The sequence below is a fragment of the Phoxinus phoxinus genome (assembly GCF_949152265.1).
Source record: "Phoxinus phoxinus genome assembly, chromosome: 16".
Taxonomy (NCBI): domain Eukaryota; kingdom Metazoa; phylum Chordata; class Actinopteri; order Cypriniformes; family Leuciscidae; genus Phoxinus; species Phoxinus phoxinus.
In genome coordinates this window covers 7241241-7258250 of record NC_136891.1, presented here as the reverse complement: position 1 = coordinate 7258250, position 17010 = coordinate 7241241, and the positions used below count along the sequence as shown (strand labels likewise).

The following is a 17010-nucleotide window of genomic DNA, read 5'->3' as shown; positions in this document are numbered from 1 at the left end:
GGCACAGCTCAGGGCTCTACACTAACATTTGCTTAGGAGCGCTCTTGCCCTTAGGGGTACAGCCTGCGTTTGTTTTTTAAGACAGCAAAACTAATGTGTGACAATACAACATATGCACAATCAGGCACTGAAAAACTGAATTTATGAAATATGTAGTACTGCAACAGTTCTGAAGAATAGGATTGATCTGGGACAAAGTACATTAGACGCTTTCAAGAATAAACTTCTTTCAACCTGACAGGCGGCAGACCAATGGTCTGGTTTGTACAGCCTCATTGGTTGACCATGGTACCATGGGTGCAGCAGGCGCAATGATATTATGCAGCGCCTTAAAGTAGTCCCCAGCTAGGTGACTTCCAACGTGACCGGCAATAAGTTTGTAATATCATTGCGCCTGCTGGTACGGCAGCAGTTCCTTGATTATTACGCATTCTGAGAGTATAGTTCCTAGTCATATTGGCCTAGAAAATAGCAACTTTTTATTTTCCGTCAGTCTTCGTACACGATGTAACTACAGAAGAGTCAAGTTTTAAATAGGAAAAATATCTAAACTCTTTGGTCATTTTTTGAGAGAGATGCTAACGGTCTATCAGATTCAATGATCTATGCTAAAAGTGCTACCGCCAGACCCGGAGATCGGCTGAATGGATTCGAAAACAGTAAAACTCACCTGTATAACTGGGGAGTTGGAAAATGAGCCTATTTCCAAAAAGTGGAGTGTTCCTTTCAAGGTACACTATGTAAGTTTTGGCCCTCTAGCGGTTAAAAACAAAACTGCATGCATTTTTTAGAAGAACTGTTTTGGTTGTGCTTCGGCTCTGCGTAACAGATGAATAATGACCTTTCACAATAGATAATGCTTTACAATAAACTCTGTTAGAGCTGCTTATGGCAATTTATCTTTTCAGTACAATACTTTACTCGCCTATTGAGTAATAAAAATGGCCATCTTGTTGCTTTTATCATTTTTATTTTGCAACAGTTAGTTGACAGGAAGCGAAGTTGGAGATAGAGAGTGGAGTGGGATCGGGAAAGGTCCACGGGCCTGAACTCGAACACGGGACACAACCTGAAGCACAACTTCGCTATATGTCGGCACGCTGCCCACGAGGCTATTAGTGCCGACTGCTTTTACTGCATTAAGCCTAGTCTGTTGATTCTCATTTTATTACGAGATCTGTTGCATTCTCTGTTTCCCAGCAGAGTCTCCTCTGTTCGCGGTTTGTTTAAATTGGGTGATTCCCCTGAGGTTTTGGGATTTCCCCAAAGTGACAGTGAATATTAATAATGTTACAAAATTTCAAATTGATGTTCCTTCTGTTAACTTTTTATTCATCAAAGGATCCTGAAAAATATCATCACAATCTCCACAAAAATATGAAGCAGCCCAGCTGTTTTCAACATTAAATAATGATAATAAATGCTTCTCGAGCAGCAAATCGGCATATTAGAAGGATTTCTGAAGGATCATGTGATACTGAAGACTGGAGTAATGATGCTGAAAATGCAGATTTGCCATCACATTAATAAATTACATTTCAAAATATAATACAATACAAAACAGTTATTTGAAATTGTAACTATTTCACAATATTACCGTTTCTACTGCATTTTTTATCAAATAAATGCAACTTTGTAGAATATAAGACACTTCTTCCTAAAACATAAAAAAATAATTCCGACCCCAAACTTTTGAACGGAGTATATACTGTAATTTAAGTCCAGACACTGTAAAACATCCTTAAACGGTTTCAAACATTTGGGATTTCTTTCTTTTGTTGACTTGGCAGCCGATCACATTGTAATTTGAGTGATGGTGATAGTATTATATGTTAACAAGTTTGTTCAGGTGTCAGATGTCACTGAATGCATTTTCACATTAGCACAGCAATTTCCTCACACAAATACCTGCACTGTAGTGCCCTGCAGCATGTGTAACATGCAGAGGTCTATAGTGCCAGAGGCAGATCAGCGTTGTGTAAAAAATGATGACATTGGTAGCAACACTCCAGAGGTGTTTGCACGCTTTTCCTGCTGTGGCCTGATATATGAGGCCATTACCTCAGTTTTTGTTAAGAATTTGCTGCCACAGGCTAGAAAATATCCTCTTATGTAGTCAAAACGATTGTTCATTAATTATACAGATGTGCCTAGAATTCCTTGCTGTCAAATTTCATCACACACAGAAAAACATTCACATAAAACCAGCGTCCAAATTAAACCGTTAAGAGTACTTTAGCAGTGCTCAGTTCCTCCTGGCCAGAGCTATTGTGGGTAATTTACTGATTTAATGATATAAATATCTTACACGGTCTGTTTTGTAGAATTAGGCTTTAAAAGTAAAGTGGAGAGTGTCGTCCTTTTAAAGCTGTGATTTACATGTCATTACTCAGCAGTAATTTATCTGCATAATTAGTGTAGAGGCCGAGTCCTGTGCAGGGCGGATCTGCTGTCGGGATAGTAAAAGCTGGTCAGGAGACGTGTACTGGTGGCTTCCTTTTCCAGGAAGTTAAGTTGTCAGGTTTTAGATGGAACCGTGCCAGTGAAAATCAATAAAGACGGATCTAATCACAGGCGGAGAACACGGCCCCTCTGCAAAATAAGGCTATGAAATCAACTTGGCAACTATGTCAGAAGCGGTGTGATTAATTATGTTTGAATAAACTCTAGTCGGAAATTAATGATCAATTCAGTGACATGGTAAATAAAAAGCAGGAAAGTAAAACTTGTAAACTATGGATAAGCAAACCGCAATTGTGTGTGTGTGTGTTAGGGCGTGTGTGTGTTAGGGCGTGTGTGTGTGTATACAGAAAAGCAATATTGTGCAATATTACAACTTAAACTTCATCGCTTGGTTACACTTTGTTTTAAGGTGTCTGTGTTACAGTGTAATTATATATATTTAAGTACTGAGTAATATTAATTACCTACATGTACTTACTATAGGCTTAGGGTATGATTACCCTAATAATTTGGTTGAGGGTTAGTTGCATGTACTGTAATTATGCATAATTTACTGTTATTACTATATGTACGTGTAGGGCTGTAGTCAAGACCACCTTTGTCGAGTCCAAGACAGGACTAGTCGAGTCAAAGTCAAGACCGAGTCCAAAAAGGTTCGAGACCGAGTCCAAGACAGGAAAAAAAAGAGTCTTATGCATGACGTTATCAAGACAAACATTTTGGGTAATTATTTGTTGATCTAAACGCGAAAACAGTGTCACAACACCCAGGATTTTTAAGTATAGACATTCCCCTTGATATCATATAATCTTCTAATCTAAAGAAAACCGAATGATGACAAATGGTGATACCTCATAATAGCAGTGTTAGAACTGATATACAAACACCAACCCACTACTATTACCACTGCTAGGTACTAGTACTGAGCATTTGAGCAACTAAATGACAATATAGCTTCACTCCAGTAAAATACATCTGTGATAATTTCTTCAGGTTAAACCGAACTTTTATTTTGACGGGTTTCAGAGCGTATCTGATGATGGAATACTGAAGATGAACGTGTACTTGAGTATGTGTAGTACATGAACCTGCTGCACTCATTTGCAGAGACTCGCTGAACAATCAGACTTTGATAGCAGTCTTTAATATTCACAGTCACTAGTCCATATAGCGATTTGATATTATGATCGGCAGTGAATAGACGGATCTGTTATTTCAGCTTTGCGCAATATTGCAGTAGCAAATAGAAGAAAATTAATCACACACACGCAGGTCGTACTTGTCAATGACGGGCACTACAATCTGCGGAAGTCTGCGGGAAGCATACTACAATAATACGTTACTGGGAACATAATAAAGACACCTGGACTCGGTCGAGACCAAAAGCCATATTTGACAAACCGGTGGCCGAGACCGAGACAAGTCCGAGTCTGAATACCAGCGAGTCCGAGACAAGTCCGAGACCATAGAAAATCGGTCTCGAGTCCAAGTCCGGACTCGAGTACTACAGCCCTGCGTGTAACATATAACAAGGTCACTGTAAAATCAAGTGTTGCCTGGTTTTTTTTAACTCAATGTAACTCAAAATAAAACAATGCCGCTTCATGTTTTTTTGGTTCAAGAAAAGTGGCCAATTTTGACTGGATGAAAGTTTTCAGACCACAAAATGTGTACACACAGCTCATGATTGCTCAGTTACACAAATAAGCCTGATCTCTCTTCATTCCTGCAGTGGGATCGGCAGAAACTGGCCATGGGCGTCGGGGGGAAGCAGCATTCTCGCAGAATACGGGACGCTGCATTTGGAGTTCATGCACCTCAGCGCGCTTTCCGGGAGACCAGTTTTTGCAGAGAAGGTGAGCATCAGTTCAGGCGGTACACCTCTGCAGTGCATTAAACGCTGTGCTGAACTTAATGTAAACTTGTAGGGGTTATGAACTGTTAGAAGAGCTGACCACAGTGACCCAGATTGACCTCTGCTCATAACCGTTTTATTGATGCTCGTTTCGCTGCGATTCTCAGATCTGATTTCTCACCAAATGAATCCGCTGACCTGACCTGCGATATATAGACACAGACAAATGACACTATTACAAGCTCTGAATGAGGCTGTACAAACTGTGAAAGTGACCTAGTCTATAGATTTATGAGTCTGTCCCGTGGAAGACACCGGTCGCATCACAGAGGCTGTTTACAGTGTTCAGTGGCTTACAGTAGTGGATGAGCTTAGCTATGGCTTAATAATTGGATGTGGTGATATAAGCGATGTGTGCTCTGCCATTGCAGGTAATGAACATCAGAAAAGTGCTGAATCGGCTGGACAAACCTCAAGGACTGTACCCGAATTACCTGAACCCTAACAGTGGACAGTGGGGCCAGCGTAAGTCCAAACACACACACACACACACTGAAGAACTTCAGATGTATTAGCTGAAATGTAATACTGTATGTCAAAGAAGTTGCCAGTTTTCCCAGAAATGTCATGATTTAAAATGAGCGGCAATTGGAAAGTGTTTCTCTTTGAGATAGAGGGCTGATTTGTACACAAAATACTGTCATGGTGATATTCAAAGGCAGATTCAAGACATTATTTGTAGTGGATTGACAGAGACTGAACTTTGGGAGGTGATGTGACTCAGTTGCTGCGCTGCACAGCTTGCGCCATCACGAAAGCTTATCATTTGAATGAGTTTTTAAAGGTGACGTATCATGAAAATCGTACTTTTTTCGTGTTCAAGGGCTATAATTTGCCCCCCGGTGCATCTACCAACCCTGAAATGTGAAAAGTGACAACCCAGTAACTTTGTTTTGTTATGAACTTGTCAAAAATTAAGCCGATCAGATTTCGCTCCCCTTCTGACGTAGGAATGGGATCTTATTATAATATTACCGCCCCTTTATCTGCACGTTTCCACCGTCTATGGCTTGCGCCGCCATTTGGTTTCGCAAGCGACAACAGTGTATCGAGTTCTAACAGAATGGCAAAAGTTCGAGCAAAGCATGCAAACTGTTCTGTCGTTGCTGCACAGACGAGCACAGAACACTATTCGACCAAAAAAAGTCACAGCTGTCTTATAAAGACCTCAGGGAACTGTGTCAACTTGTATAAAAGTTGCAAACTCTTCCTGAGTCTCTCCGTAAGGCTGCACTCCGCTACTGGTTATTTCTGGGATTTGACTGAAGTTCACGTGTTTTGTTATTGCCAGAGTATCCGAAGCTCGTGTAAAGGATCGGCTCTCTTTTGAACGGAGGCGGGGAGCAGCAGCTCATTTGCATTTAAAGGGACACACACAAAGGGCCTTTTTTTGGTCTCACCCAAAAAGGGGCAACTTTGGCAAGCTATAATAAATTATCTGGAGGGTATTTTGACCTGAAATCAAACACACTCTTTAAAAATGCCCTTGCGGGTATCCTCATAAACGCAGTCGTTTGTCATAAGTGAACGTAAACGGTTGAGAAAGAAAGCACGTGTATCTGTATATTAGATCTGTGCATTCGTCATTAACAATCCCATTGTTCTTGACTCAATAACTTTTGTAACTTTCATGAGAATAAGTGTGTTTAATTTACACTGAAAGTGTTTTTGTACATTTGATTACTTTATAGAATTTATGTAGTAGCCTATTTCTATAGGCCTATCAAGTCCTTGAAGTTTTTCAGGTAGGTTTATTTCATTTGTGTCTTTTTTTTTCTATTGAAATTAAATTACTTGCATCTTGATATAAGATTTTGGTCATACCACCCACCCTTAGATAGCTGACAAAGTTTTGACTACATATAGGCCTAGCTCCACGATTCTGGATAAATTGACAATCACATTTTTTTGTTTCAAATCGAGATCACAATTCTCCTATGATTCTGAACAGACAACTAAACAAAATAACAAAACGTCAATGGCTGCAGTCTAATTAAAATGTTTAATCTGAATTATTTTAAAAAATCGGTTTCATCGAATAATTTGACTCACTCAAATACTTCACTTGTTTCATTACTGGATGAATCTGCGTTTTTGAAAGAATCTCTTGAATGAATGATTCAATGACAAATACATTTTTCAACAGTCACTTGTCGCCACCTGGTGGCGTAACGATGTAATCACTACAGTCATTAGTTGAAGCGCCATGTTACTTTCGACGGCTGATTTACTCTCTTTATCACTTCAATAGACATCAGTGTTATATCTGAACTGTAAACTTTTATCCAAGTTCGGTGATATTTATATTTTTATATTTATAATATTTGTAGCACAGAAATCATAATATTGTGTGGCTGAAAAGCATCTACTCTCTCTGGCTCAGCTGCAGTGCAAACGCAGGTTTGAATTTTCCAGTGTGATTTTGTCAAAGGTTTAATAGACACGGGTGTTTTAATTGAGATTGCAATCTTTTAACGATTAATCGTGCAGCTCACATATTCCGCTTTTTGCCAGAATTTAGATTATCTGCATAAAGTCCATTCCAGATTGCAGGTTATTCTGGCCATAACCTCCTATATAGACAAAAATGCGGTACATGTAATACAACCAACCACAGTTTGTGTTTGACATAGGTTGTGTAAATCTGGTGACAAAACCCCTGAGGGCAAAGCAGGATATTGAGTTTCTCAACTGGAACTCATGAATTTCTTTCAAAACTTTGAAACCATGAACCGCTCAATCTTTGGCAAAACCAGCGACAAGTTGTTCTTGTAGGAGCTTGGGAACTTTTCAACACGACTCTGCTTGCCAGCAGACTGATAGAAACTTTGCGTTTCTGTTTGGAGCTGTCGATTTCAGGCCGCTTTTGACATGTTTGGGTGTAATCTGGATCAGACGTTTCAATGTCGTTAGAGGCTGAGGCTAGACAGCTGGCAACCCTGAAACTGTGGAGAAGTGGCACGACTCTCTCACCACATCTCATCTTCATGGTGCTTTCAGGGTTAATTATGCAACACCGACATAAATAAACACTCTTCTCCTTGCGTTCATCCTCCAGATGACACGTACATCAATAGTTTGGGCTGTTTCATGCTGGTCTCGAGGCAACCGGAATGACGACTTTAGCGAGGCCTGCTCTGCAGAGTTAGGCGGCTTTCGTGCCGTCCTCGCTCTGAGGGATTTATTGACGGCTTAGTCTGGAGAGCGGTGCCGTCTCAACTTCATGGTCAGCGATGACGCAGGCGCTTGATGATGAAGAGCTGGAGGAGAACAAAGATACTGCAGTGTGTGTAGTCAGGATAACACAGGAGCACAAATTCTGATGGAGGAACGTTGCCACTGAGCGAGAGAGAGAAAAAGGGAAAGGCTTTTGAGCCGTCAAAATGTAGCAATCCGAAACAGTTTCTTTTTTGTGCATCAGAGCAAGTCCTTATTTTTTCGCTTTGACAAAAGTCATTTGTTAGATGATCGTAAACAAAAATGATCTGAGATGGCAGCAGGCCTCAGGGAAGATGGGATGATAACGTACAGCTACATTTAAAAATAGCTGTCAGTCTTTTCATTTCACACAAGTAGCCCAGAACAGTCCTGAAGGGCTTTCCATATGGGTCAGTTGTCATGTTTGGGTTTGAGCAGCTAGCAGCTCCAGGGTTGACCGTAATGAAACAACAACATGAAACAAGCATCCTATATAGTCCACCATCTACCCTCCTTTTACCCTTCCCCTTTTTCCTCATACTTGTGCATTAACTTAGTTTCACATGGTCAGGAATTCTCCGAATGTTTCAAATCAGTTTGTCTCTTCCAGTTTTCATATGTGCAACTTAAAAAAAAAAGTTCCAAAACATAGTAAGCTGTTTTCGAAGCTGACATGCCAATGAAATAAAACCCTTATAGGAGACGGAATTGTATCACTCTTTTTATTATTATTTCTATTATAAAGAATGTATTCTTATTATTTATTCCAATTCTAAATATAAAAAAAAATATATAAATAATATTTGTACATTTAAAAATGGATAAAATTGTTACAATTAGTAAATATAAATATTAAAAATTATTTATTTTTCCGTATTTTAATTCTAATTCTAAGTATTTATCAGAATTTATTATAATGACTTAACTTACTCTAACGAATGTAATTTACTGACCCTTTTTTTTTTTTTTTTTGAAAAATAACCTTTTTTTATCCTTACAATGAAAGTCAGTGTCCAGTGTTTTGAATCAGATTGACATCCTTCCAATTATTTTGAGTTCCACAGAAGTAAAAGTCATTCAGGTTTGTAACAAAATAAGGGTGAGTAAATAATGGCAGAATTAAACAACTTTGGTGAACTATTCCTTTAACGGAGTATCCAAAATTAAAATAATAATAATAATTACAATCGTTCATTCACCCTCATGTCGTGCTGTGAAACACAAAATACATTTTGTAATTTTGTCGCTTCACATTTTGCTTTCAGTAAGGGGTTGTTGCTAAGAACTTTAAGTGTGTATATTGTATATGGTCTGTTTCAGACCTTCTCTGTGTGCTTCAGTGCTGTACAGAGAGACTTCACACGTTCTCAGTGTCTGTTGGGTAATAAGCTCAGCTGGTCTTCAGGTTTTCCTCAGGAAGCACGTCAAGAGCTGACATAAAAAACCCAGTTTCCAGCTGTCAAGCTTTTACCAACAGAAGACCTCACATCTCCTTTTCACAACCAACAGCGCTGGAGAGTTTGGAGTTTCTATGAGATCTGTGTGTGAACTAATATTACAACAGTGGGGAAAAGCCATGTTATGTGACTAAGAAGTTAAATCCGGTAGCGCAGAGCTGTTCAAAACCGGGCCCGCGGGCAAATCCAGTCTGCCACGAGTATCAATGACCTCCTGCTAAAATCTTTTAAAGACTTTCTTTTGAGAATTCAATACCCGCGTCTGTGCCTGCACTGCAAGAGAATGAAACAACCTCTCCCATTAAAATAAATGAAGCACTTCGAGAGACACGGCTCTTGTCTACACTCAAATGACTCAAAACAAATAATCATTTTGTTATATAGAAATGAATACTTTTATTCTGCAAGGATGCATTAAATAAAAAATACGGCAAAGACATTTACATTGTTACAAAACCTGTGAATAAATGCTGTTCTTTTGAACTTTTAATAATAAGCAAATCAGCATATTAGAATGAGTTCTGAAGTAATGATGCTGAAAATTCAGCTTTACCATCACAAAATGCCATACATTTTGAAAACATATTAAAAGTAATGTTAATTGTAATAATATTTACAAATATTATGTTTGTTTTTTGCCTTGGTGAACATAAGAAACTTCTTTCAGAAACATAAAAAAATCTTACGGACCCCAAACTTTCCAAAACAATCATTCACTTTTTCTTCAGAAGGTGTACAAATCTAGTTAAGCAAATGCCTTGAAAGTGGGCACAAATGATTTAAATGAAATTTTAGTACTTTTTCAATTTATATTTGAGCCTACCAATTTTGAGTTATAAGCCCAGATCTTTAACTAATAAGATTCCATTTAAGCATAAATTTTTCATTTATCTGCAGTGTATGCTTTTCTATCAAGCGAGATCCTTTAAGTCAGGTCTGTGTGCGTAAGGAGGAAATAAATGTGCGTGTGTGTGTGTTTCCAGGTGGCACGGTGAGTGAGGCAGTCCGTTCAGTGCTGTCCAGTCCACTGTGTGTGAGAGATGAGATTCTGTGGGTCGAGGAGCAGCACTGTTGTGTGATTGTCTGATTGATGATCAAGCTCATGAATATTTATACCTCATTAAGCACTTGTTTGTGTGATGGATACGTCAAGAGAAATGGAGCCACAGCGCAGACAGCCGTAAAAAATACACTGCTGAGCTACTGTTTAGGGTAAATGCACAGGAAGGGGAAAAAGCATTTAGCTTTAAAGTCTTATTTCAAATGTCTAAGGGGTTTTTATGGTACTCACTTTGCATTGAGCTGAATTTCTGAATTAGGTTCTTGTTAATCTTCCTCAGGGATATTCAAATTATGCAGCTCATGGGCCAAAATGTGCACCAGGGGCCAGTGAATAAAAATGACCCGCTAATAGCCGATACTTATCGGTTTAAAATGTGCAATAACCAACAATTACAGCTACATCAGCCTCATATTTATATCCATTTTAATTTATATCAGATGAGCTGGTCAGACCATTTTCATATTCCAAAACAATGTAGATATATTTTAGTTACTATATATTTATTTTATTCAAATGAATTAATAATTCTAAAGATTATACAATTTCATACATTTATGCCAATATCTCAAACCTTCACAAATCAATACTTGATATTCAAGAAAATTTTACTACAATTCATCTGTAAAATCAATAATAGCCCTATCTCGTGCTAATTGGATGCATCAGTCCGTTTTGCTTGAATTTTATTTTTTATTTAAAAAAATTTGGCTTCTAAATGGAATTCACACATTAGAGTATGCTGTAAACGGTCTGTCACTTTGGGCCACTCAGTGAGGACAGTATTTGCATAGTGATGCATTGCTTCATAATAATTAAAAAGGAAATGTGACTTTCTGAATGAATCTGATTATCAATTACAGTGTTCTAGGTGGTTGCTAGGCTTTTCTAAACGGTTGCTAGGGTGTTTTAGGTCAGGGTCCTCAAATAGCGGACTGTGGTCCGATTCTGGCTCAGTTCCAACCGGACGAGACATAATGATCCGGGAGCACCATCAAAACAATGGAGCTGTTCACACCACAAGCCCTCAGGGTTGTTTATGATAATGATATTTTTGGCGCTATGTCCTCTAATATTTATATCTAGAGCAAACCGCTCTTCATTAAAGCCCTTTGCATTCCGTGCAAGTTGCTTCTCTCTCCCGCTAAAGCGCCACATGAAGATTTCACTTTATCTTGATATGTGCGTAATTCCAAACATGTTTTACCATACAAACTTACTGAGATGAGAGCGCTTCTCTTGCCCTCTCGTACTGTGTGAACGTTTCTGTGTGCGCGCATATTCACGTCTAATCATTTTGTGCAATTCTATTTAATGCAGTCCCACAGCAGACTATAGATGAATGTAGGAAGGGATTTTTCACTCACACTCTGGCATTTTCGCTGTGTTGCAGATCACGTCTCAGTTGGAGGCTTGGGGGACAGTTTCTACGAGTACCTGCTGAAGGCCTGGCTCATGTCAGACAAAAGTGACGACGAGGGAAAGAAGCTCTACTACGATGCCCTGCAGGTAACGTCCATTTTTTACAGAGACAAAAAGACCAGAGAAATGTTACATTCTACTGCCGATTTGATCAAATGGCCAGACCGCTGCTGACTAGACATCCATGTTTTTTGGAGGATGCCTTCAAGGGATTTGTGTCAGCAAAATAGTACGGAAACAAAATTGTTACATTTTTACTTAAATTAGTAAACAATTGTGGTATTAGTTGATGCCAGGGTTGAACAAAATTCAAAGTTATTTATTCCAATACAAGTATGCAATAAACCATAAATACATAATTTAATTTTGGCTAATTATTCCTGTTTGTTTCCTGAAATGTAGAAAACATTTGTTTAGGTTAAACCGTTTTAACGGAGTCCAAAACTGTCAAAACAATTAACACTATCACTGATTTTCACATGAACTATCACCTGAATTTTCACACATTATTATTATTATTTTTTAAATAAATAATCTCCTGGATGTATTTAGAAGGTTTGCTCTATTTTAAATTGGTAGTGCATTCTATGAAACTAGCTGTTCTTCCACTGTGGTCCATAAAATGAAAGGTAATTTATTAAATGTAATGAAACTATTTTTAATATTTCTGTTTATGGGAAATTCATACTCAAAAAATGTAAAAGTATATTTAAAACTACAAGGCTTTTATTTGATTTTACTGTATTTCAATTCAATTATGCATCTTGTTCGCTAGCTCAATTCCAATTCTCATGTCTAATTTTTTATTATTTTTTTGGTAGCGCGATCCAGATACACTTCAATAAAATATACACTGTTGGTATAATAAATACTTGTTACCTATGGTAACGCCATCATGATATAATATTCATAAACAATCCGTGAGCAAAGTAACAATGAAGTTTAATGTATTAATTACTAAATGGGGAACTGGGGTGGGATTAAATAAGTTTTCTTCTTCCCACTCCCTTTCAGGCAGAATTCGACCGTCATATTGAAATATTGTATGTTCTGTTGTTGTTTTTTGTACTATATGATTTAACTATATTTGTCTACCTTTTACTTTTTTTTTTCTGTGCCATTGCCTGAAATAAACGAAAACGAAACGAATAAAACTAAAACAGAAACAAAGCACTAAAATAAAATGGAATTTCTATTCTTAAGGCTTGATTGTCATTCACAAATTAAATGTAATATCTAGTCGGACTAAAGTTTATTTAGTGCTAGTTCTGTATTAATATCTATTCCTCTTCAGTGTTCATCTGTGCAAATGTTGTGTGTGTGTGTGCTGCCACCAGCGTTATGCTGAAGCTGTCTGTGAGAGCTTTGGAAAGCTGGTGCAGACTGATTGTTACAGACCACAAACTCAATCCTCACTTTCATTAAGAGAGGACCATCTCAACCTGCCTAAGATAATGTTGTCCCTCTGGCCGTCTGTCTGGGTGCCTCCCTGGAGTGACTCAAACACACACACACTTTGGACTCCAGGCCAATCATCCAAGAACAGAAAAGTGCATTATTCCGGTCACCTTCAGAGAGGGCTTATAAAATTGCCATTGTGTCCACCATTTTACCCAGGCATTCATTACCACTATATAAATCTCTTTATCAGGCCTTTAACTTTCTCTATACAGCCTGATTTCACCTAATTTATCTCACTAACCATGGATAGGGTGCTCAATCATCTCCTTTCATCCACACCTCTCAGCTGTAGCATTCAGTTATTTGCACCATTGGAAAAAAAATAAGTACATTAGGGCAATGACTGTTGACGTATCACAGTAGATTGAGTTCCTGTTGTTCAAGCAATGCCAAATGCTAAAGTCTTAATTTTTGTGCCTAACAGTGTTGGGGGAGATACTTTACAACTAGCATTCCAAGCTACGAACTAGTGTCATTGGAATACGGTTGTAATCGAAATTATTCAACCCCAATTGCAAATCAGGTTTATTGGCATAATTTACAGACTTTCAGCTGTTTGCAATGAACAAATCAAACAAAGGTAATTGAGATTGCTCAACACAACAAATGTTGAAAAAGTGGTTTCCACAAATTCAACTGAAAATGCAATTTTAAATGATTTCTGCAGTCTCAAAATTGTTCAACCCCCTGCATAGAATTCCTCACAACAACACAACTCTGCAAAATGGGTATTGTCTCCAGCACACCTGATGCAACTAATCAAGGGCTTCATTAGTTGCACCAGGTGTGCTTGAGCTAGAACACATGAAATATCTGAACTGGGTAGGTTTGTTGAGTCTCACATTTGACTGCATGTTAGAAATAGGGCTCAAAAGAATGGTTCAAAAAGTTGAGCGAAGGAAGTCACCCTTCACAAACAAGAAACAGGATTTCAAAAAGATAGCGAATGCGCTAAATATTCCTAGAGACACTGTTGGAAGTATAGTTCGTAATTTCAAAGTTAAAGGAACTGTGGTTACACTACCTGGACGAGGCAGAAAAAGGAAGCTATCAATGGCTGCAGCCAGATTTCTGAAAAGGCAGGTTTAGAAAAACCCTCGAGTGACTGCTAAAAGTCCTGCAGCAAGACTCGGTGGCAACAGGCATTGAGCTTTCAGCTTGCACAGTAAGGCATGTACTAAACGCATGCGGTTTCCATGCCAGAACTCCAAGATGTGCACCACTACTCACCCAAAAGAGTAGTGATGAAACAAAACTGAAACTTTTCTGCCCTATGGATCAGCAGCATGCCTGAAGGAAGCAGAATGAAGCATATGCTGAAAAGAACACTCTGCCAACAGTTCAGCATGGTGTTGCCTCGGTGATGCTCTTGGGCTGCTTTGCATATTCTGGCACTGGAAACCTGCAGCGTGTGGAAGGCAAGATGGATTGATTGAAGTATCAGGAAAGCTGAAGTTTGGGCATCATTGGACCTTCCAACAGGACAATGATTCTAAGCATACTTCAAATTCCACCAAGGCTTGGTTGTGGAAGAAGTCCTGGGAGATTCTACAGTGGCCATCACAGTCACCTGACTTGAACCCCCATAGAAAATCTCTGGTGAGATTTGAAGGAGGCGGTTGCAGCACGCAAACCCAAGAATATTACTGAACTGGAGGCCATTGCTCATGAGGAATGGACTAAGATTCCTCAGAAACGCTGCCAGAATCTAGTGTCTGGTTATACATCTCGTTTGCAGCAGGTCATAACAGCAAAATAGTGTTCTACTAAGTACTAAAGATGCTTGTCATTAGGGGTCGAATAATTTTGAGACTGCAGAAGTCATTAAAAGTTGCATTTTCAGTTGAATTTGGGGAAACGTGATTCTGCTCACTTGTGGCATTCAGGCAACTGATTTCATACACATTTTTTTCTACATTTTTAAAGTTACGATGATTCTGAAAAGTGCTGGACCCCTGTCTACCAATCCTCAATGTCATGTGAAAGAAGATGCATTTAATAAATATTATTACAGTTTTTATGGTTTAGGTTTGACAAGCACATCTCACAGTACAGAATGATTTATTTCTCCATGTGCTGTGGCAGGAGAGTAGTTACTGCGGTCTCCTGCGGTTTCATGTATTAATCCGCACTCTTTTTCTTTTGGATAATCAAATTATTTGAACTCAAATCAATATTTATATTTTATTTATTTTTATATTTTATTTATTTAATGAATATTTAATGTCCATCTATGAATTTAATTAGCACAGCAGTAATACACAGGATAATAAACCGCCATTCATAATCACAGTATATATCATTTAGGGTGATGCAAGATCCAAAATCGAACACTTGAATCCAGCATTCTCATGCTATAGAAAAAATGTTTGATTAATTACTCATCTTACTCTTTAATTCAATTAGAATTATATGAACGGCTACAATAAATTATTCAACATACTAAAAAAAAAAGTAAGCTAGTACTGTTACTACTTTTAGTTTCTCCACAACACTGATGCCATATTTATGCTGAAATAAGATTACAAAGGGTGTGATGTAAGAAAAAGAGCGAGTCAGATGCTTTACTTATTTCGTTACGTGCCTTTGGTACCATGGTGATGAAGTCTCCAGTTTTCCATTCAAATGCACCGGAGCCCTTTTCCAGACGGATAAGAATCTCATTTCCCATGTGTGTGATGTTTCTGTAAATACACATCGCTGGCACACAGCTGTGACCCTGTTTTCTGCTATGATCTTCCTTACTCAGAGCCTTGAACTGTTCTTAGGACGCTTTTGAGAGAAATCACACCGAAGCCTTGAATGTCCTTGTTTGCATTTGTTTTGTTTGCTTAATACAAAAGAGGACAAAGTTCATTTTAACCCACACTGTATAAATGACCACAGAGTGAAGAAATTGGCATTGAAAACGACTTGAAGTGACCTCTACTTTTCATTTGCAGGCGATTGAAAAGAATTTGATCCGGAAGTCAAGCGGAGGGTTGACGTATATCGCAGAATGGAAAGGCGGACTCCTGGAGCATAAGATGGGTCACCTGACCTGCTTCGCCGGTGGTATGATTGCTTTAGGAGCAGACGGAGCCCCCGATGATAAGACGGGTCACCAGATGGAGCTCGCGGCTGAGATCGCCCGCACGTGTCACGAGTCTTACACCCGAACAAGTGAGTGACAGAACTGCAGAACTTGCTGAAACAACAAATATTAAACATTTCCGGCAACAAAAACAACAAGAGATGCTTGATTATACAGACATTTTCTAGTTATAGTTAGAATAGTGCAAGTGCAGTGCAAGTTCAGACACCCTGAAATAAGAAATAATGTTTTGTGTAAAGAAAATTAAGCTTATTTTCTACCATTTTTATTTTCTTTCCTACCAATTATGATTGCAAAAAATTATTGCAATTAATTTTTAAAATAATTAATAATTATTGTATTGTGAATAAATTATTGTTGTAGTAAAGTGTTTATTTTGTTATATTATCTTTATTATTTACTTTTATTATTATTTTTATTTGATTGTATAACATTATATCGAAAGTACTCAAAGATAAAATGGTAATTACGGTAATGAGAATTATTGATTGATTTACTTATTTAAACTACGGTGATGAGTTATTGTGGAAAATTGTGACATGAAAACAAAACAATGTATTCAAGTAAATATTTAAATTATACGTTTATGCATAGGTTTGTCTAGCATTCATTATGATTGTGATGTATTTTTCCACATCTGTACAGTAGCAAGAGATTTGTTACTTTACTAGTCAAGTATTTTCTTTTGCTGACTCTGCTCAGTGCCAGTGAGTTAACCCTGAACACACACACACACACACACACACACACACAAATCCCTCTGGCACTCGTTAAACACATACACAGTCATAGTCATCACCGACGTGTTCATAATGCGTAGGTATTTTTATCTGACGCAGATTAACGAAGGTCCAGATTATGCCACAGCCCCTAATCCACATCCTGATAGTGTTTCTCTTCATCTCAGGAACAATGTAATCCCATAATCCCTTGTCTACAT

The 17010-nt window shown here is 38.2% G+C and overlaps 1 protein-coding gene across 1 annotated transcript in view; it reads left to right on the top strand.

Annotated features, from left to right (window-relative positions):
- The window catches only part of man1a1 (mannosidase, alpha, class 1A, member 1), a 100662-nt gene that overhangs the window by 75102 nt on the left and 8550 nt on the right, over positions 1 to 17010 (top strand). The window contains exons 6-9 of the mRNA XM_079583790.1: positions 4196 to 4319; positions 4750 to 4843; positions 11487 to 11602; positions 15919 to 16138. Coding sequence (XP_079439916.1) covers positions 4196 to 4319; positions 4750 to 4843; positions 11487 to 11602; positions 15919 to 16138 — 554 coding nt within the window. The remainder of the gene's footprint in view (positions 1 to 4195; positions 4320 to 4749; positions 4844 to 11486; positions 11603 to 15918; positions 16139 to 17010) is intronic.